This window comes from Castor canadensis, chromosome 10, assembly GCF_047511655.1.
Source record: "Castor canadensis chromosome 10, mCasCan1.hap1v2, whole genome shotgun sequence".
Lineage (NCBI taxonomy): Eukaryota > Metazoa > Chordata > Mammalia > Rodentia > Castoridae > Castor > Castor canadensis.
In genome coordinates this window covers 129,650,709-129,676,325 of record NC_133395.1, presented here as the reverse complement: position 1 = coordinate 129,676,325, position 25,617 = coordinate 129,650,709, and the positions used below count along the sequence as shown (strand labels likewise).

General features: G+C 40.9%; 1 protein-coding gene across 1 annotated transcript in view; it reads left to right on the top strand.

Annotated features, from left to right (window-relative positions):
- Nucleotides 1–520: 520 nt before the first annotated feature.
- Rybp (RING1 and YY1 binding protein) overlaps nucleotides 521–25,617 on the top strand; it is a 69,940-nt gene continuing 44,843 nt past the window's right edge. Inside the window, exons 1-2 of the mRNA XM_020168315.2 lie at nucleotides 521–651; nucleotides 1,413–1,538. Of these exons, the coding sequence (XP_020023904.1) occupies nucleotides 620–651; nucleotides 1,413–1,538 (158 nt within the window). The 5' untranslated portion in view covers nucleotides 521–619. The remainder of the gene's footprint in view (nucleotides 652–1,412; nucleotides 1,539–25,617) is intronic.

Here is a 25,617-nt window from a genome sequence, read left to right as displayed (position 1 = left end):
TTGCAAGCCTCGAGGCGTTGTGAGCGGCGCGGCTGTTGCAAGCCCCCGCGGCGCGCGCAAACTGCACGGAACTACTTCTTCAGAGCAGCTTCGGGGCCAGGGACCCAGCGGCAGCCCCACGGGGCCGCAGTACGAGGCCCCAAACCAGTTGCCAGCTCGCGGGCGCGGCCACGTGCGCCCCGCCGGGCTCGCACGCTCCGCCGCGCCGGGCCGTGGGGCCACCGGCAGGCACGCGCGCCCCCAGCGCGCACACACTCCCGGGCACGCACACCGACGGCCCGGCCCACGTCCGCCACGCCCCGCCCTCCCCCGCGCCCCGCCCCCGCCCTCGCGGCGGCCGCCACCGCCCTCCCATTGGCCGCACGGCGCGTGACGCGCGGCGCCCGGCCCCGCCCCTCGTCAGTCACTCGGCGGAGGCGGCGCTGGCGGGGACTAGTCTCGTCCGGAGACTGGCAGCAGCGGCGGCGGCGGCCGGAGCTCGAGCCTCAGCGGCTGAGGGCGGGCGGGCGGGCGGGCGCGGGGGAGGGAGGGGGGCCGGTCCGCGACGAGTCCCGGACGGCGTTTCTCCTCCGAGCGGCGCCGATTTCGGCTTTGGGGGGGGCTGGGGTACAGCCCATCCATGACCATGGGCGACAAGAAGAGCCCGACCAGGTACCTGCTCCGAGCCGAGGGGGCGGAAGGGGAGGGAGGCTGGGGGCGGGCGGGGGCCGGCGACGACTAGGCCCCGGAGCCACCCGGGGCGGGGGGTGGGGGGGAGGTGCTGCTAAGATGGAGATCCGGGGGCGGGGGGGAGGCGGCGGCGGCGGCGGCGGCGGCGGCGGGCGGTGGCGGCGGCGGGAGGCGGTGTCGCTCCGGCTCGGGGCCGGCGGCCGTGCGCGCCGCAGCCATGGCGGCTCCTCCTCAGCCGCCCTCCGCCGCCGCCGCCGCCGCCGCTGCCGCCGCCGCCACTCCTCCCAGACAAAGGGAGATTTAACCAGGTGGGGAGGGAGGGAGGGCGCGAGCATGGGAGGGGAGAGGGAAGGAGCCGGCCCACTCCCCGCCGCCGGCCTCGGGCCGCCCCTGCGCGCCCCCTCCAGATCCGGCCCGCGGCTCCCTCCGGCCCCCCCAAGCCCCACGCTCAAGTCCACAAGTCCGCCCGCTTCCTGCGCCCGCCGCGGCCCTTCCCGGGGCGCCGCTGCCGCCGCCTGGTGCTCGAGGCGATCCGGCCCGGACTTGCCGGGGGCTGATGGGGGCGCCCGGCTCCTTTCCCCGAAAAGGGTGGGTGGGTGGTCGGCCGCCCGAGCGAAGTTTGCAGCGCTGGATTCCTGCGAAATTACGACGGCTCACCAGCGCCTGTTTTGCTGTCTCTCCCCGTTTTTTCCTGCTCCCTGCCTCTTCCCACCCTATTCCCCCATTGCCCTACTCCCGTGAAGGCCAAAAAGACAAGCGAAACCTGCCGCAGACGAAGGTTTTTGGGATTGTAGCGTCTGCACCTTCAGAAACAGCGCCGAAGCTTTCAAATGCAGCATCTGCGATGTGAGGAAAGGCACCTCCACCAGGTACTGGAAGATCCGCGTTATCTTTTGTTAAAGGACTTTTTCTTTTTCTTTTTTTTTTTTTTCTTTAAGGTGGGGAAGAGGGTACCCAGCCATACTTTCGGCCCCCTTTCCAACTTGTTGATCCACAGCCTTTTCTGCCTTTGAGGGTGGGTGATGTGTTTTGGGTTGTGTGTCTTCCGAGTTGGGTGCAGTGCCTCGTGTTCGCTAAAAGATTTCTGGGAAGGAATTTTCCCAGGTTTTCGTCTTATTTCAGGCAGATAGTGGATTTATTTGACACTTATATCCTTTGGCTTATTGGTATTGGCTGGGCGAGAGAGGGAAGCACAGCCATTGCTATGGATTGGAGGACGGAGACCTTGGTATTTTTGCCAATGGTTTTGATTTGCCTTGTCCCGAGTTATTTTTTTGCTAAGAGAAATTTAACGGTGGTAGTACAGTAAAGCTGGTTGTGCTTTTCCTGTCTTGAGCTGAAAGTGTTTAATTTTCTTGCACTTGAAAATAAATGTTGGGGGTTTGATAAAGCGCATGTTTTAGAAAGCTCTGTCAGGTTTTTTCTGCTTTGATCAGCTTATGCAAAGTGGTGATGGAGGTCTATATAGCATGTGTAAAATGCTGTATAGAGCGACAGTTATGAAGTTTGTTTAAAAGTTCTTTATGATGAAAAGAATGTTGGAAGAATTCCTTTTCATTTACATGAAGGTGGTAAAACTCCATGTGGCATCAAAATGAGTTTATTCTAGATTTAACATTTAACCATACTTTGGTATTATGTCAAGACTGATTTTGTAGTCTTTTATTTGGAATTTCTGAGGCGTTGGAGCTTGATGCTAAAGTGTTCTTGGTGTCATTTAATGGACTGGCATTGGGGCAGGTGTGAAAGTGGTGGGACCTGAGTCCTTTAGGACTTAAGAGTTGATTGTCAAGTCTCTCTCCATCAGGTACTGGTTTCTGAATTAGTGGCGGGTCCAGCGTGCCTAGCAGTACTGCACGGTTCCAGTTGGATGTTAATTCTTTGAGCGTGTCCTGTTAAGGATTCTTTGCTTTGTTTATACCTGGGATTAATTTACATCAACCTAAAAGCATATAACTGGGATTAATTGTCTCAATTACTTGGTAGAGTTGTTCTATGAATTACTCTTAGTAATGATAAAGTTTGAATAAAAACACTCCAGAAATGAAAATTTGTTCCTATAAGTAGTTTTCTTTCTTTTTTTTTTTTTTACTTCTGTTTTTTGCCACAGTATCTCAGTATGGAGTCCAGGCTGATGTCAACTCATCATCCTCCTGCCTCAGCCTCCCAGGTGCTTGGGATTACTAGCATGGGCCACCACACCCCGTAGTAGGGTTTCTTTTTTTTTTTTTAATTAAGTAAATTCATGTCAACTTTTTGTATCATCAGAAAGTAGATTTAGTTAAAATAAAAACCCCACTTTGGCGGTTTCACAGATTTTGTTTTGCTGTTTAAAATAAGGGGATTCCATCAGATGGCATGAAAGTTTAAAAATGTGTTTGTCATTTAAGTCAATACTGATGGCATATTATTTATGAGTAATTTTTTTTACATGTAGAATCCCTCAGAGGCCAAACCTCTTTATTGTGGTTTTGCTTTGAGTGTTGCTGTAGATGGTGTTCAAGTAAATGATGAGGAAACTCCCAAGAACTTGAGAACCTTACTGAAGAGAAACTTAAACCAAATTCTAAAGTTTACATCTGATTTATTGCTGGGAATAATTACTTCATAATGAAATGCTTTTCAGTTTCTGCATGTACTTTTAAAAAAAAAACTGACTCATGAACTTTTTGGAAACACGTGGAAGGTTTTGATGTGAAAAAATAGGTTTAAAGTTTTTTCAAGCCACAGATGACAGTGAAATTCAGTTTCTAAATAAATATATTGAATTGTTCAATATTTTCGAGTCTGTGCAGGAAAAAGTTACTTGAGTACTGTCTCCAAGGGTCTTCATGTAACATTTTGATGTCTTTGACTTGCATTTGAACACAGATTTCAGTCTGAGGATTTAAACTATCAATTCATGATACTCTGACCTGACAAAATCTGTTGTCATTTTGGTTGTCAATAATTCTAGTGTTTTAGATATTTTCAGAGGGCATTATTTTCAGAATGCAAATAACATTTTGGCTTTCCTAGATTGTGGAGAAGTGAATTTGACAGTTTTTATACTGGCTTCCTCGATGCATCCGCTTGGTTTGATTTCTCTGTGGTACTAATACTACTGCAGTCTTTTTTTCTTGAGCCCATTTCTTTTTGTTTTGGATTTTTAATTAATTAATTTTTTGAGACAGGGTCTCACCATGCACCTCAGGCTGGCTTCAAAATTGAGCCCATTTCTTGTAATTTTTTTTATGTCTCGAAGATTTTCTAAGAACTTGACATTTTCTGTCCTACATAGTATTAATTAGACTTAGTATTAATGATGGCAGTTAGAGAACTTGTTTCTTTTTGTTTTTGTTTTTGCAATGATGGGAATGAATCCTATGCTATATGCATGTTAGCCAAGAGTCCTGCTGAGCCACAACCAAGCTGGTGGTTGAATTTCTGGTGCTGGGAAATAGGAAAAAGTTGGTGATTTTAAAATAGTTTGTTGACTGTTGTAGACATTTCTTTTGTCACTCTGTGTTGGTGCTTCCTATTTTAACAGCCTCAGCTAGTGGGCTAGCCAGGGTTATTTGGGAGGTTTTGGTCATTTTTGTCTTTATTGTCACCATCATCAACCAGTCAACCCAGGAAAAGTTTTGAAGTAATAACAGTCCAGTCTGACAGAACTGTATTTGCCCTTGGTGGGTGGAATTGATATTCCTCAATTTGATTAGGAAAATACTATCATCTATCCCAAAGAACGTGTGTTAAGTTCCTAGGATGGGGAAGATACTGCTGAAACCATTGGGTGAGGTGGCGAGTGAAGCATAAAGACACGTACCCAGGTGACTGTAATACAAGTTGTAAAGACTCTGCTAAAGATAACATAAAGTGGGATTAGAGCAGTCTGGCTTGGGGAATCAGTTAGGTGCTCCTCTCTCCATTTCATTTGGGCAAGGAGAATTGGTATCCACGAAATCACCTGCCACCTTTCACAGTTGTTGCCTTGTGTGGCAGGTATTTGTAATTCTGCAAGTGCAGTCATATAGGTGATTTTGGATGGGAACTTTTAGTTTCTTTTTTGCTATAACAGAGAGCAGAATGAAAAGAAGGTCAGAAAGCCCTAAGCAATATGTTAAAGGAAAAATGTAGGGATGCTTAATAGTTTACTTGGGTTTCTGGTTCTTTCTGGTCTGTTTTGTTTTAAAGACACAGTCTTCCTATGTTACCCAAGCTGGCCTCAAACTCAAGATTGTCCTGCCTCCATCCTCCCAGTGCTGGCATAACAGGGTTGTACCACCCTGCCTAGTTTTCTCCAGTTAGTAAGATTTTTTTTTTTCCTGTCTATATTGTCCCACTCTAGCCCCTGCCTGGTTATTACTTAAAACTTTATTGAGGCATAATATTTCATCTGTCACAAATACAACTAATTTTTCTAAGTCATTTTAAAGAATGTGCAGCTGTCACTACTATCCAAGTTTTTAGAACATTGTTATCATAGCAGTTGTCTTCTCATTCTTTGATGTCTTGTAAAGTCTTCAGCACTGCAGCAGGAAGCTCTGAACTACCAGGAAGATTGCTTCCCCACCATGTTCATATACTCCTAAGCCTTGAAGCCTTGCAAGGTGGAAGCTAAAGGAGCTCTGTGTGTGGGTGTGATGGCAGGTGGGTGGGAAAGAAACCTGATCACTTTATTAGGTGATAGCTAAAGTAGTATTTTCCTCTGCCAGTGTCAAGAAAGAGGATATTGGCTCATGCCTGTAATCCTAGCTACTCAGAAGGTAGAGATCAGGAGGACCTCCTGTTTAAGATACTGGCTTTAAAAGAAGTAAGAAAACAAATCATAACAAAAACAACAGAGTACCCTACAAATGCAGGAATTTACCCAACTCCTCTTCTGTTGAAGTTCTCCAGTGTTAGGCAGAGTGACTTCCTAGATGTAGTGATTTTACTTTTGTGCCCTTGCAGTATTGTTTTAAAATAAAAATTACCAAACATCGCTTCATGTTCTTGCAAAGAGTCTTTCTTTGCTAGTAGAGCTATACTTTTTCCTCCAACTGCTGTTTAAATTGTGCTCACTTGGAAAATTTTTGTTCTGGATAATTACCACAGATGTAGAACTTTTCTAGTCTTCACCTCCATAGTTTGTCACAGTGTTGAAGTCATTTTTTTAACTCCCTGATCATTTGAATATTGCCTCTGAAAGTTTACTGTTTATACAGCTTTTATAGACACATAGAACTAAAGAGGTTACGTTAGATAGCTAATACAAGTGTGGAAAAGTAAGTAGATTTATAAAGTTGGTACCCAGGATTTTGAGTTGGAAAGGTTGAAAAAGCAGCTCTGTGTGTGTGTGTGTGTGTGTGTGTGTGTGTGTGTGTAAAACATGTAACTTGTTGGAGAACGCCCTGATTCTTTGCACTTGTAACTGTGTGTTTAAATTGATATCCTGACCCCTCAAAATCCCTCCAATAGTCAGGAGAAGTTTTGTGGAAAAACACAACATGCTGAAACTTTGCTGGTGATCTTTTTTAGATAGGAAAACTCCCAGAAAGACTATGAGGTACTTACACTGGGACACAGCCAGATCTCTGAGTACGAGCATGTTTCTTAGGAACCTACAACAAGTAGTTTTGCCCCTTGAGCCACATTGGTTTTGTTGTAGAGTTTGTCTTTCATAAAAAACAACCTCATAAATTACAGAAAAAGTTACCTCTTGTCATCCAAATCATCACACATCAAACCTTTCAACTTCAAAGCTAGTACCCAATCTAGCACAGTTTTAAGGATTATTCTTACTAGGAATGGAGTAATAGTTTATTTTGTATTTGGTGTTGCCTTGGACTTACTGATTTCTTGGTATTAACTTGATCTTATGTGTACTTGGTGACCTTAAAGTAAATTACCTGGGTTGTTGTGGTCATTTGACAGGTTTTTATTGAGCACACGGCTATCTGGGCTCTGGATATACACTGGTGTAAAGACAGACAAGCCCCTGTTCTCATGGAGTGTAAAATAACCTGGAGTGGAAGAGAAAATAAATGAACAGAAAAATGAGATAATTTCAACTAGTGACAATGACTACAAGGAAATTAGAGCATAATAAGGAACTGTGTAGAGTGATGAGATCTGGGTAGAGGACTGCTTCATAGACAGTGTTGAGATAGGCCTGTTTGCCATTTTAGGAAATAGTAATGCTGTTTTTTCCAGCCAGGGGATAATTTTTCTGGAGGTTTATCTGTGCCATTTAGCTCATTTGGCTGTGGGAGTTTTTAAATTTGTAGCCATGGTGCTGAGGCTACTAAACTTACCTTAGTTGTGTGTTGTAGACCAACCTCAGACTATTTAACTTTGTGGTATATTTTGTTAGTCGTTAGGAAGGGAGGTTATGAGTAGCTTCACTCCTGTATTATTCGTGTACTTACTGTGTACTCCAGTGAATGCTGAAGAAACTCCCAAGATTTAGAAGACTCCAGGTGGCTATAGTTTGTCAAAAATAGTTAAAAGAACGAATTCAGTTCCTCAGTACTTTAAGTAATACTTGGTTTGTAATGCCTCTTTCACTGACTCATACATTCCATAGTCTTCTAGCCTGCATTTTCTCTTTTGCCCTATCACCAGTGCTTTTTCTTTTTGTGGCATCTCTTATGCTCCCTCAAAGTGTGCTTTTTTAGTCAACATTTTGGTTTGAATTCTCACAGGTGAGCACATGTTTGAAACTGGATTCTTTATCAAGTGTTTTTTTTTTTTGAGTAGGGATAGGGGTCAACTGGGGTTTGAACTCAGGGCTTCATACTTGCAAAGCTGGTGCTCTACTGCTTGTGCTGCACTTCTGGTCATTTTGCCTGGGTTAATTTTGGAGATGGGGCCCTCGTGAACTATTTGCCCAGGCTGACCTTGAGCCTTCGTCCTCCCGATCTCAGCCTCCGAAGTAGCTAGGATTATAGGGGTGAGCCAGTGATGCCCAGCTTGATCATAGTCTTCCAGAGAACATTCCCAGAAGCCCATCGTACACTGCCCCGTTCCTCCTCTGTAAACTTCTGGCACTAGAGATTAGTTTTCCATGTTTTTGAATTCTGTGTAAGTGGAGTCATACAGTGTATACACTCTGAGTCTGGCTTCTTTCACTCATTGTTTGCAAGGTTCATCCATGTTGTTGTATGCAGTTCTTGTTTATTTTACTAGTGCTTTTTTATCCTAGGGCTATCTTAGAGCTTGCTCTTTGCACACCCTTCATTATCCATGTAGAAGAGGACTTTCTTGTCATTACTTACATGCTTGAATAGGTGTCTCCTCCCAGTGCTACCATGAATCTCCTCAGTATGTGAAAGTTATGAAACCTGCTTGTATAACTTTCCAGAGGTCATAGAAGGGAATTAATTTTACCTCTCAGCAGTATTGTTCATTAGTTATTCCCATTTCAAGGCATCGATTAAATAAATGGGAAAGTTCTACTTTTGAGGAATGTAACTAACTTGTTGACAAGATAAGTGCCTAAAAAGATCCCCAGTGATGTGAAGGTCATGGTGTGCATGGAACGAGGGGGTGCTTGGTAGAGACATAAGGACGTTTTAAAGGAGGTTGGAGGCAGTCTCTGGGCCTTCAACAGGGAGGACCTCACTGATTCTGACACTTAAACTCTTGCCTTTTTTTGATTCTAGGGTGTAGGATTTGTTGTGCAGGCTGATAGAAGTTATTTTGTTACTTCTTGCCCTGCCTCCCTCCTCCTTTTTTTTTTTTTTTTGGAGACATGGTGTCTGTACTCCAGACTGGTCAGATACTCTGTGTAGTCCATCTTGATCTCAAAAGTTGTGCTCCTCCTACCTGGCCTGTTGGGATTACAGGTGCCTGCCACCTACTGTTCAGTCTCTTCAGATGATGTTACCTACGCTGTCTTTTCCTGAGGTGCTGCAGCTGGAACTTGGGACCCTGTATACTAGGAAAGTGCTCTACCTCTGAGCTACATCCCCAGCCCATCAACTTAGATACTACTTATTAGTGTCTAATCCCCATGCACGGGTACACAGGACGAGCAAATCCACCTGCTTCCTGGGCTTCTCTACTTGAACAGCTTAGAGGAAATTCAAATCCCACAGGTTGAAAAGCTGAATTCATCTATGAGTGTTTTCAAAAAGTGCCAAACAGATCACTCTTATTCCTGCTTAAAATTGTCAAATTGTTTCCTGGTTCTCATTGCCTTAAGAATGAAATCCAAATGCTGGGTATCACAAGGATTTGTAATTTAGTCCCTTCCTTTGTCCTTATAGAATTTCTGGAAGCAGCCTGCAACCACCCCATCTGCCCTCTACACACAGCATGTGTGTTTTATACCAAACTGCTTGGAGTTTTCTGTGTGTGGACCCTGATGTCTCACTTCCATGCCTCCGCATGCTCTTCCTCTGTGTTCTTTTGAAATACTTTACTTCCTTTTTGCTTTCTGGCTGACTTCATTTGTCCTCCCAAATTAATGTCTCAGGAAGCTTTTCTGTTCCCTTCCAAGTGGTGCATAACTCTGGCCTAACACCTAAGCTATATTTTTACTTGATTTCCAACCTGCCTCTGTTGTATTGTCACCTTTGAGGGGAGGGGGTAGTGTGGGGTTTGAACTGCCTAGCAAGTCTTATGCTTGCTAGGCAGGTGCTCTTAGCATTTGAGCCACTCTACCGTGTGTGTGTGTGTGTGTGTGTGTGTGTGTGTGTGTGTGTGTGTGTGTTTTTTGAGATAGGGTCTCTGGAACTATTTGCCCGGGGCTTGTTGAACCTTGACTCTCCTGATCTTTGCCTCCTAAGTAGCTGGGATTGCATGTGTGAGCCACCCGTGCTCAGCTTTTTAAAAGTTGCTTTTTTTGAGGGCAGGGCATGTGCTTTCTCAGCTTTATTTCATGTGTCTCTTACAGCCTGGCATTTAGTTAGGAGTTCAGTAGAGATATACTGTATGAAATAAATGAAGACAGGGAAGAATAGTTTCAGTTAACTTTCCTTTTCGTTTGTGTGTAGTACTAGGGATTGAATCCAGAGTCTCAGGCATGCTTCCCCAGTGCTCTACCTCTGAGCTACATCTCCAGCCCCATCCTTTCAAATATTAGGACTTTCATCGTGGATGTATAATGTTTCTGGATGAGGTGAAAGTTGTCCTTGTGAAGTGTGCCCTCAAAAGTAGTCATAGTGGTCCTGTTTTCTGGTTTGGTTTTCTAAGCTGGTATTAGAACTTACACATTGCACTGCAGCTGTGGAGGCTGTATGTAAGCAGTACATTTAAAGTGGTTCCTGCAGTGCTTCTGAGCTTCAGAGTTTTGACACACTTAACCTTAACTGTGGTAATTCATTATCCTTTTTTGGTTGGCCAGTTCGTGATTTCAGCAGCCAAAAGTCATACTGGGAATGGAAGGGCTGGTGATAAAGTTGGAGTGGGGGAGTTGATCATATGGTATACAAAACCAATTTGGAGGAGCCAAAAATGGAGCGTGATGAGGAACTAGAGTTGCATGCTCGTAACCTGAAGGTAAGGCAGCTTACAAGGGGTTGCAGAGCGCACTGAGTTCTGTTGGAAATGTTACACTGCGCCTGTTCTGCCATGTTACCATATCTATAAGTTGATAGTTGTACTTTGTACCCTGTGCACACTACTGTTCTCTGGAGGAACTTGGATTATTGCTTCTGTGAAATTGAAGTCTTGACTCATTCACTTCATTCATTTAGCTATATTTTCATTTCCATGTAGTAATTGATGTATATTCTGGTGCCAAAAATGAATTTTCAGTACTGGCAATACTGTGTTACTCAGAATCATGAGTAGTTGAAATCACAAGTAAAGAGGTGAAAATTTTATTTTTAAGCAGGGTTAGATATTACTAGCTCCTCCTTTCCTCTCTCTGCCAGTTAGAATATCTGTTTAAATTATCCTGTGGTTGGGAAGAGAAATTAGTGGAAGGGACATATTAAAAATGCATCTGATTTAAAACTTTTTTTTGAAGTATTTTTCTCTACAGCTTAAGAGCATTAGCAATACAAATAAATACAAAACCTGGATAGCTTTTGGGACATGAGAAACTAAGGTGATGTGGGGAATGCTGGTTTCATCAGTATTACTGGGTCTTACAACACACTGAATAGTGGTTAGTCATAGGGAAAAAACAAATTGGGTGAATGCTTTCTAAGAATAGCTCAGATGTCACATGTAGGCTAGGAGGTTAATTGCCTTTTCTCCATTCTTTTTTTTGTGTGTGGTACCGGGGCTTGAACTCAGGGTCCACATCTTGAGCCACTCCATCAGCCTTTTTTTGTGATGGATTTTTTTCCGAGATAGGCTCTCTGGAACTCTTTGCCTGGGCAGGCTTTGAACCATGATCCCCTCCTGATCTCTGCTTCCTGTGTAGCTAGGATTACCAGTGTGAGCCTAGCTCCATTCCTTTATAAAACTAAACATTTGGTTTCTTAAGTGCAACAAGAATAGTAAGAGTTGTAAGAAATAGAAATCTAACTCAAGTTTACTGGTCCACATAGTCAGTAGTGAGGAGGATACCATTTAGACTGTAGGAATGAAAGAACTGGAAGAATCAGGTGTCCGTCACTTGCCGATCCTTGGGTCAGTTTTAGTTGCCTACTACTGGGATACTGTGATTTGCTAAACTGTAATTCATCCTCAGGTCTAGGTGGATAGAAAATTGTCTAGGTTCTCATATATTCGTTTCTAATTCTGAACTGTAATAAACTCCTTGAAGATAGGAGGTGAATTTGGTTTATCTGGTGTCACCCCAGCATCTTGTATATTACCCACAGGATAAAATTTTCAGTGAGGCTTGCTAAGTCCACATTCTGTGAGTTGTTTTCTCTTACAGTTACATTTGAACACTGATTCCTTAGTTATGAAGGTAATATACAGATATAGGAAATTTGGGGACAAAACAGAAACACAAATTAATATCACTCATCATGTTGCCATTGAGAACTATTTTTTATTAAGAAATCTGTTTATTCATTGGACCGCACAATATGTGTTGCTGCATTTTTGAAATGAGGTAGGTGATGTGGGAATGGGAAAATCCAGTTGTGTGTGATGTGAAATAAATCGTCTAACTTCAAAAATGTATAATATGGTTCATTTTGGACTCCTGAAGGAGAAAGTTTATGAACATGTCATATTTTAGAATTCTTTATAACTATCTTGCCTGAATCCTCCATTAAAGAACAGTTTTGTAGCTGGGTGCTGGTTGCTCACGCCTGTAATCCTTGCTACTTGAGAAACAAATTGGGACTGTGTTCCACACCAGCCCAGGCAAATAGTTCAAGAGGCACTGTCTCCAAAATAACGAGAACAAAATGGACAAGAGGTATGGTTCAAGAGGTAGAGTGCCTGCTTTGCAGGTGTGAAGTCCTGAGTTCAAACCCAGTTCGACAAAAAAAAAAAAAAAAACAGTTTTGGATACAAGGGAACCCTGATTTAAGTTTTGTTGTTTTGGTACTGGTACTAGGGAGTGAACCCAAGGCCTTGCATATGCTAGGCAAGTGCTCTGCCATTGCACTGCGTCACGCCCTCCCATCCCTTTTGTTTTTGAGGCAGAGTCTTAATAACTGCCTAGGCTGATCTTGAACTGGTGATCCAGCCTCTCACACCCAAGTAACTGGGATTAGAGGTATGTGCTACCACAGCTGGCTATTCTGAATTTGTGTAGAGTGATGGTTTTCAAACATGTATGCATCAGAATTGCCTGAAAGGCTTGCTTAAACATACATTGCTGGTCTCATCTCCAATTTTTTCCTCAGTACTGTGATTTGAACTCAGGTCTTCATGTTCATGAGGCAGGCAGCCACTCTTGAGCTGCTCCACCAGCCCTTTTTGTGTTGGGAATTTTTTAGATAGGGTCTTACTTTTGTTGCTCTGGCTGGCTTTGAATCTCTGTCCTCCTGATCTCTGTCTCGAGTAGCTAAAATGACAGGCAGCTAGGATTACAGGTGTGAGCCACCAGCACCCAACTCATCTCCAGAATTTCTGACTAAGCAGCTTTGGAGTGGGGCCTGAGTATTTGCATCTTTAACAAATTCCCAGGTAATGTTGATGCTGCTGGTCTGGGTAGCAGACTTTGGGAACTAATGATTTGGGAACTCTAAAGGAAGTTTTCTAGTTGAGTTGTCCTGTTTCAGTGTGTTGGGTATATTTGAGATAGGGTCTTGGGAACTATTTGACTGGGATGGCTTTGAACCGTCATCTCTCCCGCCTGAGTAGCTAGGATTACAGGGATGAGCCATTTGTGCCTGGCCTATAGTGTATTACTAACACTAGTATAAATATTATTTCTTTGCACCATATGGGGTGGCATGTTGCACCATACAAGGTTGACAAATAATGTGAAAAAGAAAAGAACTATAAACTAAGTTAGTAATGATGAGAAAAGTCTAAGTTATAACTTGGTCAAATAAATCAAAAGTAAGATAAGGTTTTTTACAAATAAAAATTCGAAGATTAAATAATTTTAATGAGGCTGGAAAATGGGCATTCTTATAGACACTACTAACTTTTTTGGGGGGAGGGCAGCACTGGGTTTTGAACTCAGGGCCTCATGCAGGCAAGCATTCTACCACTTCAGCCACTTTGCCAGCTCTGTTTTGTGTTGGGTGTTTTCGGGATAGGGTCTCACAAACTATTTGCTTGGGCTGCCCTCAAACCTCCATACTCCTGATCTCTGCCAACTGAAGCTAGGATTACAGGTGTGAGCCACCAGTGCCTGGCTGATGAACATTCTTGAAATCAAAATTTTAGTGATAGAGAACAGATTAGTGGTTGCCCAGGTTGGGGGGGTTGGTGGAGGGAGAGAGAGAGAGATTTGTGTGAGTATAAGAGGGGGATCTTTGTGGTAATGAAGTAGATGCATATCTTGATTGTGGTTGTAGTTCAATATGCATCTACATGTTAAAATGGTATGGGAAGGCTGGGGGTTGAGGTCGGATAGCCAGTTCCAAAATAAAATTAGAAGGGGTAAGTTGTAGTGTTTTTTAGCTGAGTGGGGTGACTGTAGTTTACAATAATTTTTAAAATTTTATTTCAAAACAAGAGTCTGAAGGTTCTTGGCACAAAGAAATGATATTTGAAGAGCTAGAGAAAGAAATGGTAGTTAGACTAATTGGATCATTACACACTGTAAAGGTATCAAATCACTGTACCTCAAATATGTACATTACTGAGTCAAAAATAAAAAAATTTTAAATTACTCTTAAAACTAGTGCAAAAATGATACAGAATTATATACATGTACATCACATCACTGTCAGTTTCCTGGCTTTACCATCGTACTATAAGCAAGAAGGTACAGATAGCAAGGAGACTGAGGAAAGATTACATGGCACCTCTGTGTACTATTTTCTCATCTTCCTTCAAGTCTATAACTATTTCAAAGTAAAGAAAATGCTTAAAAATTATGTAATTGTGGAAGAAAATGGCCATAATGTTAATTTGAGAAAAACACATTACAAAATGATAAACTCTATGATCCTTCTTTAATAATTCATACCACTCAGCCTAACAGATAAACCTAAAAGGAATGCCTGATCAAAATATTAACACTAGTTGAGATGATGAATGCTTTTTGTACTTTTCTATATTTTTATAGTGTGTCTGAGTGTCACTTCTATGGCTGGGAAAAAAACAATTTCTGTAATAGAATTTTAAGAAAATTCTATTATTTTACCTTTAAAAGACTTACATTTGGGGCTGGAGGAGTGGTGCAAGTGGTAGAGTACCTGCTTTGCAAGCGTGAAGCCTTGAGTTCAAATCACTCCTCCCTTCCCCCAACAAAGTTTTAATTTTGTTTTTATTGGTTAGAGTAAATTAGTATTAAAGACAGTTGTAAAGATTGGAAAACATCTGAAACATGTTGCATTTGTTAATTTAAAATTATTTTTGCTCTTTGTATTGCAAGATAGGCTGTATGATGCCCTAAGTCAGTGCCATCCAAAAAAATATTGAGACCACATATAATATAAAACTTTCTAGTACTCATAGGAAGAAAGTAGTCATAGGAAAAATGAGTAAGTGAAATTACTTCTAAGACTGTTTTATTTGATCAGTTAGATTCAAAATATTATTTCTACTCGTAACCAATATAAAATTATAGTGAGACAAGACTTCCGTGTCTCAGATGTCAGTTTGAGTAACAGCTCTGCCATTTGCTAAGCTTGTGACCTTGGGCAGGTTACTTGAATCTGTACTTTAGTTTTTCACTTATAAAATATGGGTGATAGTTCTCCATAGGAGTATTTGGAGAATTAAATGAATGAATTCATATAGCACACTTTTGCACAGGTCCTGGCACAGAATACACACAGTAAACAATGTGTCATGTTGGTAATGTGATTATTCTAATATATTATGTATTTGGATCGAATGGCTGCTCATTCTAAAAGGGTCACTAATTTTAAATATGTAAGTGGTACATGAAGTAATCCTCATTTTCCAGAATTAAAGTTTGTGGCCCTAACATTTAAACTGTGACTTGATTTAATGGAGAAATACTGTGCTAAGCCCTTGAACATTTAGATATGAAGGTCTGAGGATATTCTGAAATACTATGTGTTTATCATACTTTACATTTTGTATGTCAGCTTTAAGTCTTTTTTTCCCCCAATGTAACTAATGTTCAAAAGCAATATTGAGAGACAGATGTCACTACAACTTTCATAGTTGAAGAAGCTTCAACTCAGAAAAGTAACTTTCTGTATTTCAAACTTTGTAGAAGAAAGATAATTTAATTAAATGGACAAATTAACATAGTACTAAAGTTCTTTGGTTTTGGTGGCAGTGGAATTTGAACTCAAGGCCTCACACTTGCTGGGCATGTGCCCTACCACTTAAGCTACTCCATCAGCCAGCACCAAACTTCTTTAACTGCATTATTTCTTCCTCTTCCATCTTTGTCATCGCAAGGAAAAATATATCACCTTTTTTGAGGGCCATTTACATTAAAGGGACAAAATAATGTGCCAATTGAGTAGTTACCTTGCTTGGAATTATCGTGAGATTACTAGCTTAATCAGATCACTTATAATATGAAAAGTGAACGTAGCCTGTATAGATTAAGTGATTTATTTTGCTTGTTGCTATGTTCTCTACTTGAGTGTTTCTCATTTGTCGGAGAAATATGCCTGTAAAAATGGGCCAAGACTATGCAGTATTAGCTGGCTGCCTCAAACCAGGTTCTTTGAAGTGTTGTTCATCGCCTGACTTACTAAGAGAATTACACAGTTCTTGGAAAGAACATTGCATGCCACCATTAAAATCACTGGCAAGAAGCAGCGAGTTTGTGAATGATTGACTCTCCTAAGGCAGTGGTGCAGTGGAAGGCACGTGACTCTTTGTGGAGTCAGATGGAGCGTATGTCACTAGGCATTTAGGCTCTGTGTTCTAATGTATAGATTCCACTTTCACTGTATGCATTCACTTCATTTCCAGTTCCTCCAATTAAAATATTGAAGTCACAGAGACATCCAGTTTGTCCTTGGGTACTCTGGGACAAAATGTGTGACAGTACATTATTAGCTTATGTTGACAAAGTCAACCCCTTTTATAAACTGTTTTTATAGAGATTGAGGACTGTAAATCTTACATATAACCGTCCTACACAAAGAACTCATCATCCGATCTTGTTGAATTGTAGAGTCATGAGATTCTACATTAGGTTTTTGTGGATATATATATATTTTTTTTAACAATGAAGACTGTAAGGACATGGCTATCATTGATTTGGGGGGGTGAAATTTGGTGCAATATAATTGTGTCTCAGAGATTTCTATTTTGGAAGAAGGATCACAATACCTAGAGTTTCTTAAGTTTCACCATAAACAATTCTCAACTATGCTATGAATAGCAGCTTTAAAATATGCCATTACTGTAAGACATGCGTACAGAGGTATTTGACCATGTGGGTTTTAAAACCCTGGGTTGCATTAAAATCTGAAATTCAGAGAATTAGTTGGTTTCTATTTAATGCTTCTCACTTTAGGGGAGTTTTATGTGTTAACAGTTCTTCTTATAGTTAATGAAATCCTTCATTTGTGAATTAACAAATCTTTCTCCCTGATTTTCCTGTTCTAAAAAATTAAATTCAATGCAGACTGACCCCAAATTAGATTCAGCCAGTCTCATGAGGATGACTGAGCCAGGGAATCATAGCAGAACACCTGCTGTGAAAGACAGACATGTTGTAAAGCATTAGTGCGCTGTAACCCTGGGAGGGTACATACCTTTGTTTTTTAATTAAAAGAGTGACACTGATAAACCTGCTTTTGAACTTTTATTACTGAAATAGTTAATACTGCATCATGTCCCACAGCAAAGCTTGGCTCTAATAGAACAGGTGTGCATTGGATGTTTTTCCTGTTTTGCATGTATCGAACATCAGCTGAGTGTGCTAGGTACAGTAAGTGTAATGTGGATCCCAAAGGGTCTCAGTTTGTTGGGAATAGTGGGGCCCAGCTCTTCAAAGGCTTCATCAGTGATCTTGCGTCCTACCCACTGGTGATAAGGGCCAACATTTAATGAGCATGTAATACACAGAGTAGGTACCGTGGTAAGCCCATTTCATGCAAGATGTATACATAGATATATCCTCATTTTACAGGTAAGGAATGAGGCTGAGAGCTTACATTTCTAACCCAAGTTTATTTTAGTAGAGTTGTACTTGGCTTCATAGTCTTTTTTTCTGATAATGGCATTATAGCCACATATAGACATTGATTTAGATGCCTATCCATAAATAGCACTCAGATGTCAAATTTTACTGGTTTTTATTACCCTGATATTCCTGCTGCTGCTACCTGTATAAATAACTTAATTGCAAGCCTCTGTCGCTCAGGTTTGCTATGGTTGCCTGTACCATAGCCTTGAAACTGATCGGCCAACTGTACTCTTTTGCTGCCCAGAGATACCTCCAGGAAACGCAGAGATCTGCCTACCAGCCTCGGCTGCTGCTGCCTTGCACTGAGCATGTACTTCCTGGTCAAACCAGTTAGGGTTCCCCAAGCATTCTTTGCTGCCTGCCACATCTACTCCTACTTCTCTTTCTTTTCCCTTTGTGATGCTCTAGATCAAACCCAGAGCCTTACACATACCAGGCAAATACCACTTAGCTACATCCTCAGCCTACATGCACTTCTGTAATTGTATGAAAACTTGCCACTTACTATATCTGGGAAACTCCATCTTCTTCTTCAAGACCTAGCTCACATAACTCTTTATCCTTGATTGTTTCTGTGATCATTAAAGCATTTTTGTGCTGCTTCTCTAGCACAGAATCAGTTGGGATGGGGAGTCTCCTTTCTATTTCTTACCCCGTATTTATGCTTGAAGGCCTCAGGGTCTTACTGTGCTGCTTTTGTAGTGTTCTTTATACCATTGAGAGTGCAGTCCATTCTTTAGACCTGTTGCTTAAGATACTTACATTGCATGTTGGTGAACCCTCTCTGCAAATGAGTGTTTTCATTTAAAACACTTGGTAAATGCTGTGTGCTGGTGGGTCCCACCTATAATCTGACTACTTGGGAGACTGGGATCAGGAGAATCATGGTTTGAGGCCAGCTTGGGCAAATAGTTCAGGAGACCCCATCTCCAAAATAACCATAACAAGAATGGACTTGTAGGTGTGGCTCAAGCAGTAGAGTGCCTGCTTTGCAAACATGAAGCCCTGAGTTCAAACTCAAGTCCTACTAAAAAAAAAATAAAACAACCAAAAAAGTTTGGTAAATGCCTTGGAAATACTGCCCACTAGTTTCCTAACATGGCTCCTTGATTATCTGTTTTCAAGTTCATACCTGCTTTTCTGCTAACAGCTGAGACAACAGTTGGTTGCAAAATAGGATTCTTCTGAAGCAGTGTCTGTTTGTAAAAAGTGATCCCTCTCAGGCGGGTTCCAAAGAAAGCCCTCCTCAGAAGTTGGCCTCTGCGGTGTGCTTTCTGGCTAAAGGTTTTAGTGTTCTAGATTCCACAAACAACAGTTTAGGGAGGCAAAGGTAGATTAAAACAACAAGATCATGAAGTCTGTATTTTTCTTAAGAGAGTTTGCAGCTGTGTAGGACTCAGAAGGGTTGTCATTCTTTTAGAAAAAATATTTTCAAGAGATGATCTAGAAAGTTTTTTGCACTGAATAATAATGTAGACACTCAGTTTTCTCTCGTTTTCTAGGTTGAAGTCGTAAATGATACTTCCTTTTCAGTTGGTACTATGTTATAAATGAAGCCTATGAATTGTTGGTTAATGTTTTCAGAACTATTTGTCTTAATGTAAGTTTCATGAGAGAATTTTCCTAATGAATTGGGGTGTTTTGGTAAAAAGAGGATTTGTTGCATTTTAAGTTAATGTACTAGACATTCAAAAGCACTTAAGAGCACTAACTTTCAGAATAATTCATTAAAGAAGAGACTATACTGAACTATAAAGTTGGGTTCTCAACAGATGTTAAATACAAACTTGTAATCTGAATATGTAGTTTTTAAGAAATTACAGCCGTGTGAGGTGGTACATGTCTGTAATCCCATCTCTTTGGAGGCTGAGGCAGGAATTCCAAGTCAACCTGGGCTAAACAGCAAGACCCTGTCTCAAATTCTTTTTTTTTTTTACAAACAGGAAATGTCTGATACTACAGTGAATAAATTTCATACACAGTGACCACATTGATCTTTAGATGGTGAAATTTTTGCCTGTAGTTAATCAACTAATGGTAGGTAACTCCATGAATCCTTTTGGTTGTCTTGTGGTTTTGAAAGATGTATTTTTCAGAATTAATTTTATTATTCTCGTAACATGTCCACAGAACATTGGTTAAAAAAATATTGCATAGTGTACTTTTTATCTAGGTGTTACTGAAACCTTGTTTTTGTTTTTAGTTTTAGGATCTTGTCGAGTAAGTTAAGACCTGATTATGTATTCCTATTACCCTATCATTTATCCAGGCTACATTGTTCTGTGTGAGAGCATGCATTAGAAATTAGATTTTTAAATTTGTAATTCTTGTTCAGCTCCTTATATCCAGAGTCAAATGCAAATTTACAGTACTTTTTACAGTGACCCAATGTATGAGGTTGAAAATCTCTTCAAACTGATACAATGACACATTTATCTTGAATTTTGGGGGATAGTTTTCTTGTCATTTTAACTTTTCTACTCTAGTGCTAATGAAGCACAGACTTGAGAAGAAAGAGGTGAGAGCTGGTCTTCTCACTTTGAATTTCTGGTGGTTGATACTCAGTCTTTAATTTTAAAACTCTCACCTACCTGGTTATAAATTGAGCAAACCTATCTGGATTGTAGATTTTGTTTTTCAGGAAGTAACATGCTTTGTAGTGTCATTGTGGCCTTTCTTGGACTGATGGGTTGTTTAAAGTTAGTATCTTAAATGTGTAGATACGTGAGAATTTTTTCGTGTGTGTGTGTGTTGTTATTTATTTATTTCTGGTGATGCTGGGGTTTGATCTTAAGGCCTCGTGTTTCTTAGGCAGGTGTTTGAGCCATTCTGCCAGCCCTGTTTTGTGTTGTTTTGTTTTTTTTTTTTTGAGATAGGATCTCTCAAACTATTTGCCTGGGCTAGCTTGGAACCTCTATCCTCCCAGTCAGGAGGCATCTTGAGTAGCTAGGATTACAGGCATGAGCTACCAGTGCCTGGCTCTCTCCATTTTTTTAGTTAAATGTCTTACTCAGATAAAAATAAAGCCATTCAGATTCTGCCCTTTTGTGTTGTACAGTTTTAAAGGGGTTTTGTTATTCTATCTTCATACATGCATGTAATACACTTCACTATATTAACTCCTTTTACCTTACCCCCTCCTGCTGGTTCCCTTTCCCAAAGCAGTCCCCCTTTTAACATTCAAGTTTTTTAAAGGGCCTAGCTAGATTCCAACAAGAATATTGGAATATTTGTGTTTCTGAATCTGGCTTAACATTGATGCTCTCCACATCTGTTTTCCTGAAGATGACAAATGTATTCTTCTGTATGGCTGAGTAATACTTCATTGGGTGTATCTATCACATTTTCTTTGTCTGTTCATCAGTTCATGGGCATCTAAGTTGATTCCATTGCTTGGCTATTGTGAGTAGTGCTGTACTAAACAGTCTCTCTTTTGTATACTGATTTACATTCCTTGGGATACATGCCCACAAGTGGTATGCACGTATTACAGAATCAGAAAGTAGTTTTAGTTTATTGAGGAACCTCAATACTAATTTCGGTAGTGGATGCACTCACTTACATTCCCACCAACAGTGTGTAGGGTTCCACCCTCCCCATCCTCACCACTCACCAGCATTTGTGGTGGTTTGTTTCCTTGATGACAGCCCTTTTCACTGGGCGAGATGGACTCTCAGTACTTCTGGTTTGCATTTCCCTCATGGCTAAATAGTTGGACATTTCTTAATGTATGTATTTGCCACATGTACTTTGGAGAACTGAATTTTTTACAGTTTTGTATTTGAGGGTATAATTTTACCTTCAGTTTAGCAGATCATTGTATGTGAATAAACACATACTTCCCTTACGTGAGTTTTCATTGTGCTCATCATAATCATTCACACATTTTAAAAATTTGTTGTCAGATTCTTGATACCAAATTTGGATATAAAAATATTTTTGAATTTTATTTTTTTTTAACAACTAAAGTTTCTGAAAGTACTTGTTAGGCATCTGCAGTGACTCAGTACTGACTCTCAGGACTGTACAAGTGAATGAGTTGCTTGTGGATTCTCATTTGGAGCTGATACAACCTTCACCACAAGGTGTAGTGATTCTGAAAGTTTTGATCGGCATGTGAAACAGTCCTTTCACTTCCAGATTCTTGTCCTTTGTGCCTCTGATCAAGTCAGTGCATACCTCCAAAGACTTCTCATTGAAGTTGGTAAGGGAGATTCAAATTTGGTGAATGGCCACCTCTGGATCCAAAGGTGATTTTCAGCTTCCTGACCAAGTTGTTCCTCAGCAAGAACAAACAGAGCAACTCTGCTGATGCACAACTGCACCTCCCTCAGAAAGCTGGACTACGGACTTTTTAAGAGTGTTGTTTGAGGAACAGACTTGCTAATTTTGAAGAAGCCCAGTTTATTTTATTACTTTTTGCCATATTTGAGAAATCATTGCCAAGCCCAAAGTTATAGAGATTTTCCTACAGCTTTACTTTTATAAGTTTCATAGCTTTGACTCCTAGGACTTTAACTCTAGTTCAGTTACCACTTATTGAAAAAATTATCTTTTCTTGAATTGCCTTAAGATCTTTGAAAATCAATGAACTGTGTATGTGTGAGTCTTTTTAGACTGCCATTCCATTGATCAGTTTGTCTTTATTATCAGTTCTGTGGTCTTAGTTAATGTAGCTTCATAACCAGCCTTGAAATCAGGAAGTATAACACCTCCAGCTCTGTTCTCTTTCAAGGTTATTTTGGCCATTCTATATCCTTTGCAATTCTTTTTTGCAGTCTGTCTGTCATTCTACATAAAAGGCACATTAGGAATTTTATTAGTAGGCGTTGGCTTTATAGTTAAAATTGAGGAAAACTGACAATCCAAAACACTGGTTTCGGGACTCCAGTCCATGGATATGGTATAGCTCTTCATTTATTTTGGTCTTTCCTCATCAGTGTTTTATGCTTTTCATCTTCTCTAGGCCTTGCTTATCATCCGTCAAATTTATCACCTGGGTGTGTTTTAATTTTTGATAATAGGTAAATGCTGTTGCTTTTTTAATTTCAATTTCTAGTTTGTAGAATCTGAAAATGTCACCTTATTCTTTATTGATAAAGAGTCTCTCTCACTAGGATTTTATATCTGTTGTATTCTACCGATTTCTAGTCTGATCTTAAAAATTATTTCCTTTGCTTTATTTTGAGTTCCATTTGTTCTTGTACTCTTCATTTCTCAAGATACAACTGAGGTTTATGCCTTAAACCCCATCCCCACAAGATCTAGCTCTGTTGCCCAGGCTGGTATCAAAATCATGAGTTCAAGTGATTCTTCTGCCTCAACCTACTGAGTGCTGGGACTACAGGCATATCCCACCATGCCTGCCTTTTAAATGAATTTATTTTCTTTTGGGCGTATTTGAACTCAGGGCTTCACAGTTGCTAGTGTGGCACTCTTAACTCTTGAGCCACACCTCCAGCTCTTTCTGCGCTGGCTATTTTAGAGATAGTCTTGCTTTTTTGTCCGGGCCAGCCTAGACTGCCATTTTACGTTTTCCACTATAATTGGGATGACAGATGTGCACCACCATGCCCATCTGTTGACATGGGTCTCAGGAAGTTTTCTTTTGCCTGGCCTGACTTGGAACCATGATCGTCTGGACCTCAGCCTCCCAAGTGGCTAGGATTACAGGTGTGAGCCACCATTACCCAACTATTGATTAAATTTCTAGATTTGAGAACTTTTTCAAATCTAGGTGACAGGCTGCTATAAATTTCCCTCTAAAGTACCTCTTTAGACTGGGCATGGTGGCACACAGCTATGGGAGACAGAGATCTGGAGGAATGCAGTTCTACGCCAGCTTGGTCAAAAGTAAAGTTAGTGCGATTCCCATTTCAAGCTGGACGACATGGTGGTAGTGCCTGTAGTCTCAGCTACACAGGGTCATAGGTAACAGGATCTTATTCTGAGACTGGCCCTGAGCAAATTGCAAGACACTATTTGAAAAATAAAAGTAAAAAAGAACTGGGGGCATGGCTCAAGTGGTTAGAGTGCTTAAAGTAGTTACTAATATGGTTGATTTTAAAATCTGTTGTCTTGTTGGTTTTCCCCCTCCTCTCTCTGTTACTTTTCTTCTGTCTTCTTTGTGTTTAACTGAGTTTTTCTTTAACCCACCTTATTAGCTTCCTAGTTTTGATAGATCTTAATCACATTCTACCTTCAAGTGATGTACTTCTTCACACTTCCTATAGGACTTTGTATAGTGCAGTGTTCCTTCCTCCTTGGCCTTTGTGCTGTTATTGTAACACATTTAATTCTATGCGTTTTAATCTTCCACAACATTTTTACTTTTTTTGCTTTAAATAGTTACTTTAAAAAAGTTAATATAGCCACTCAGGCCTGAAATCCTAGCTACTCAGGAGGCAGAGGTCAGGAGGGTCACAGTTTGAAGCCATTCCCGGCAAATAGTTCAGGGAGACTCTTATTTTTGGGGAAAAGGCTGGTGGAATGGCTCAAGGTGTAAGCCCTGAGTTCAAGCCCCAGTACTGGGGGAAAAAAGTTAATATAAAACAAATATCATATTTTCCCATATATTTAACATTCTTGATACTTTTTCCTTTCTATAGATCTGGTACTCTTTTTTCCTTCTGCCTGAGGGACTTCCTTTAATTCTTGGGGGGGGTGGGGGGGGTGGGCGTGGTACTTGGATTTGAACTCATCATGCTTTCTAGATAGGTGCTCTACCACTTGAGCCACTCCGCGAGCCCTAATTTTTATAGTATAGATAGATTTGCTTTTTTCTTTTTCCAGTGTCTCAAGTTTTAATTTTGCCATTCTTGTGGTAACAGCTTCATAAAGATATGGCTCATCTATGTAAAGCATGCAATTCAGTGGTTTTCAGAATATTCAGAGTTAAACTATTGCTGTATTCTGTTACCCCAACAAGTTAGCCCATTCTGTGTAGCCACCAGTTTCCACCTTTACCACAGCTCCTTCCTGTCTGAAGCCCTAGCGAGCCTCTAATATACTTCTGCCTTCAAAGATTCATCTATGGGGTATTTCATGTAAGTGGATTTATATAATACGTGGCTTTTTGTGACTGGCTTCTTTCACTAGTGTAGTTTCTTGCTTTCATCTGTGATGTGGTATGTATGCTAGTACTTCATTCTGTTCTCTTGTATGGATACTGCCACATTTCATTTACCCATTCATCAGGAGACTAGGCATTCACGTGGCAACTTTCAACTGTTGAATAATGCTACAGTGAACATACATGTGCATATTTTTGTGTGGATATATTTTCGTTTCTCTTGAGTACATACCTAAGTGGCATTGCTTGGTCAAATAGTGTCTGGGTTTAACCTTTTGAAGAGCTGCCCCACTATTTCTCCAAAATACCTGTACTATTTTATATTCTCAATGGTGTATGAGGCTTCTGATTTCTTGTCCTTATTCAAAAGGTATTTTGAATGGGTATAAAATTCTGTGTTCAGTTTTTTCTTTAGCTATTTTAAAGTCTTAGCGATGTTGATACATTGTCTTTTGGGTCATTCATTACTGATTAATAATCTGGTATCTTTGTTTTATTTTATTTGACACAGGGTCTCTGTATAGCTCAGACTGGCATCAAACTTGCCATGTTCCTGCCTCTGTTTTGTTACTCTGTGTTGCTGTATGAAATGTCTGGTGCTTTCTTTGGCTGCTGTTTGTTTTATTCATATGTGCATACAATGTTTGGGTCATTTCCCCACCCCCCATCCCTTACCCACCCTAACCCCTTGCCACCAGGCAGAAACTATTTTGCCCTTATCTCTAATTTTGTTGAAGAGAGAGTATAAGCAATAATAGGAAGGACCAAGGGTTTTTGCTAGTTGAGATAAGGATAGCTATTCAGGGAGTTGACTTGCATTGCTTTCCTGTACATGTGTGTTACCTTCTAGGTTAATTCTTCTCAAACTACCCTTTTCTCTAGTTCCTGGTCCCCTTCTCCTATTGGCCTCAGTTGCTTTAAAGTAACTGCTTTAGTTTCTCTGCGTTGAGGGCATCAAATGCTATCTAGTTTTTTGGGTGTCTTACCTATCTTTATTCCTTTCTTGTGTGTTCTCAATTTATCTTGTGATCAAAGTTCAATCTCCTTGTTGTGTTTGACCTTGATCTAATGTCTGCATATGAGGGAGAACATACGATTTTTGGTCTTTTGGGCCAGGCTAACCTCACTCAGAATGATGTTCTCCAGTTCCATCCATTTACCTGTGAATGATAACATTTCGTTCTTCTTCATGGCTGTCTCTGGCTGTTTTTAAGATACCTCTTTATTGCTGGTTTTAGCAGTT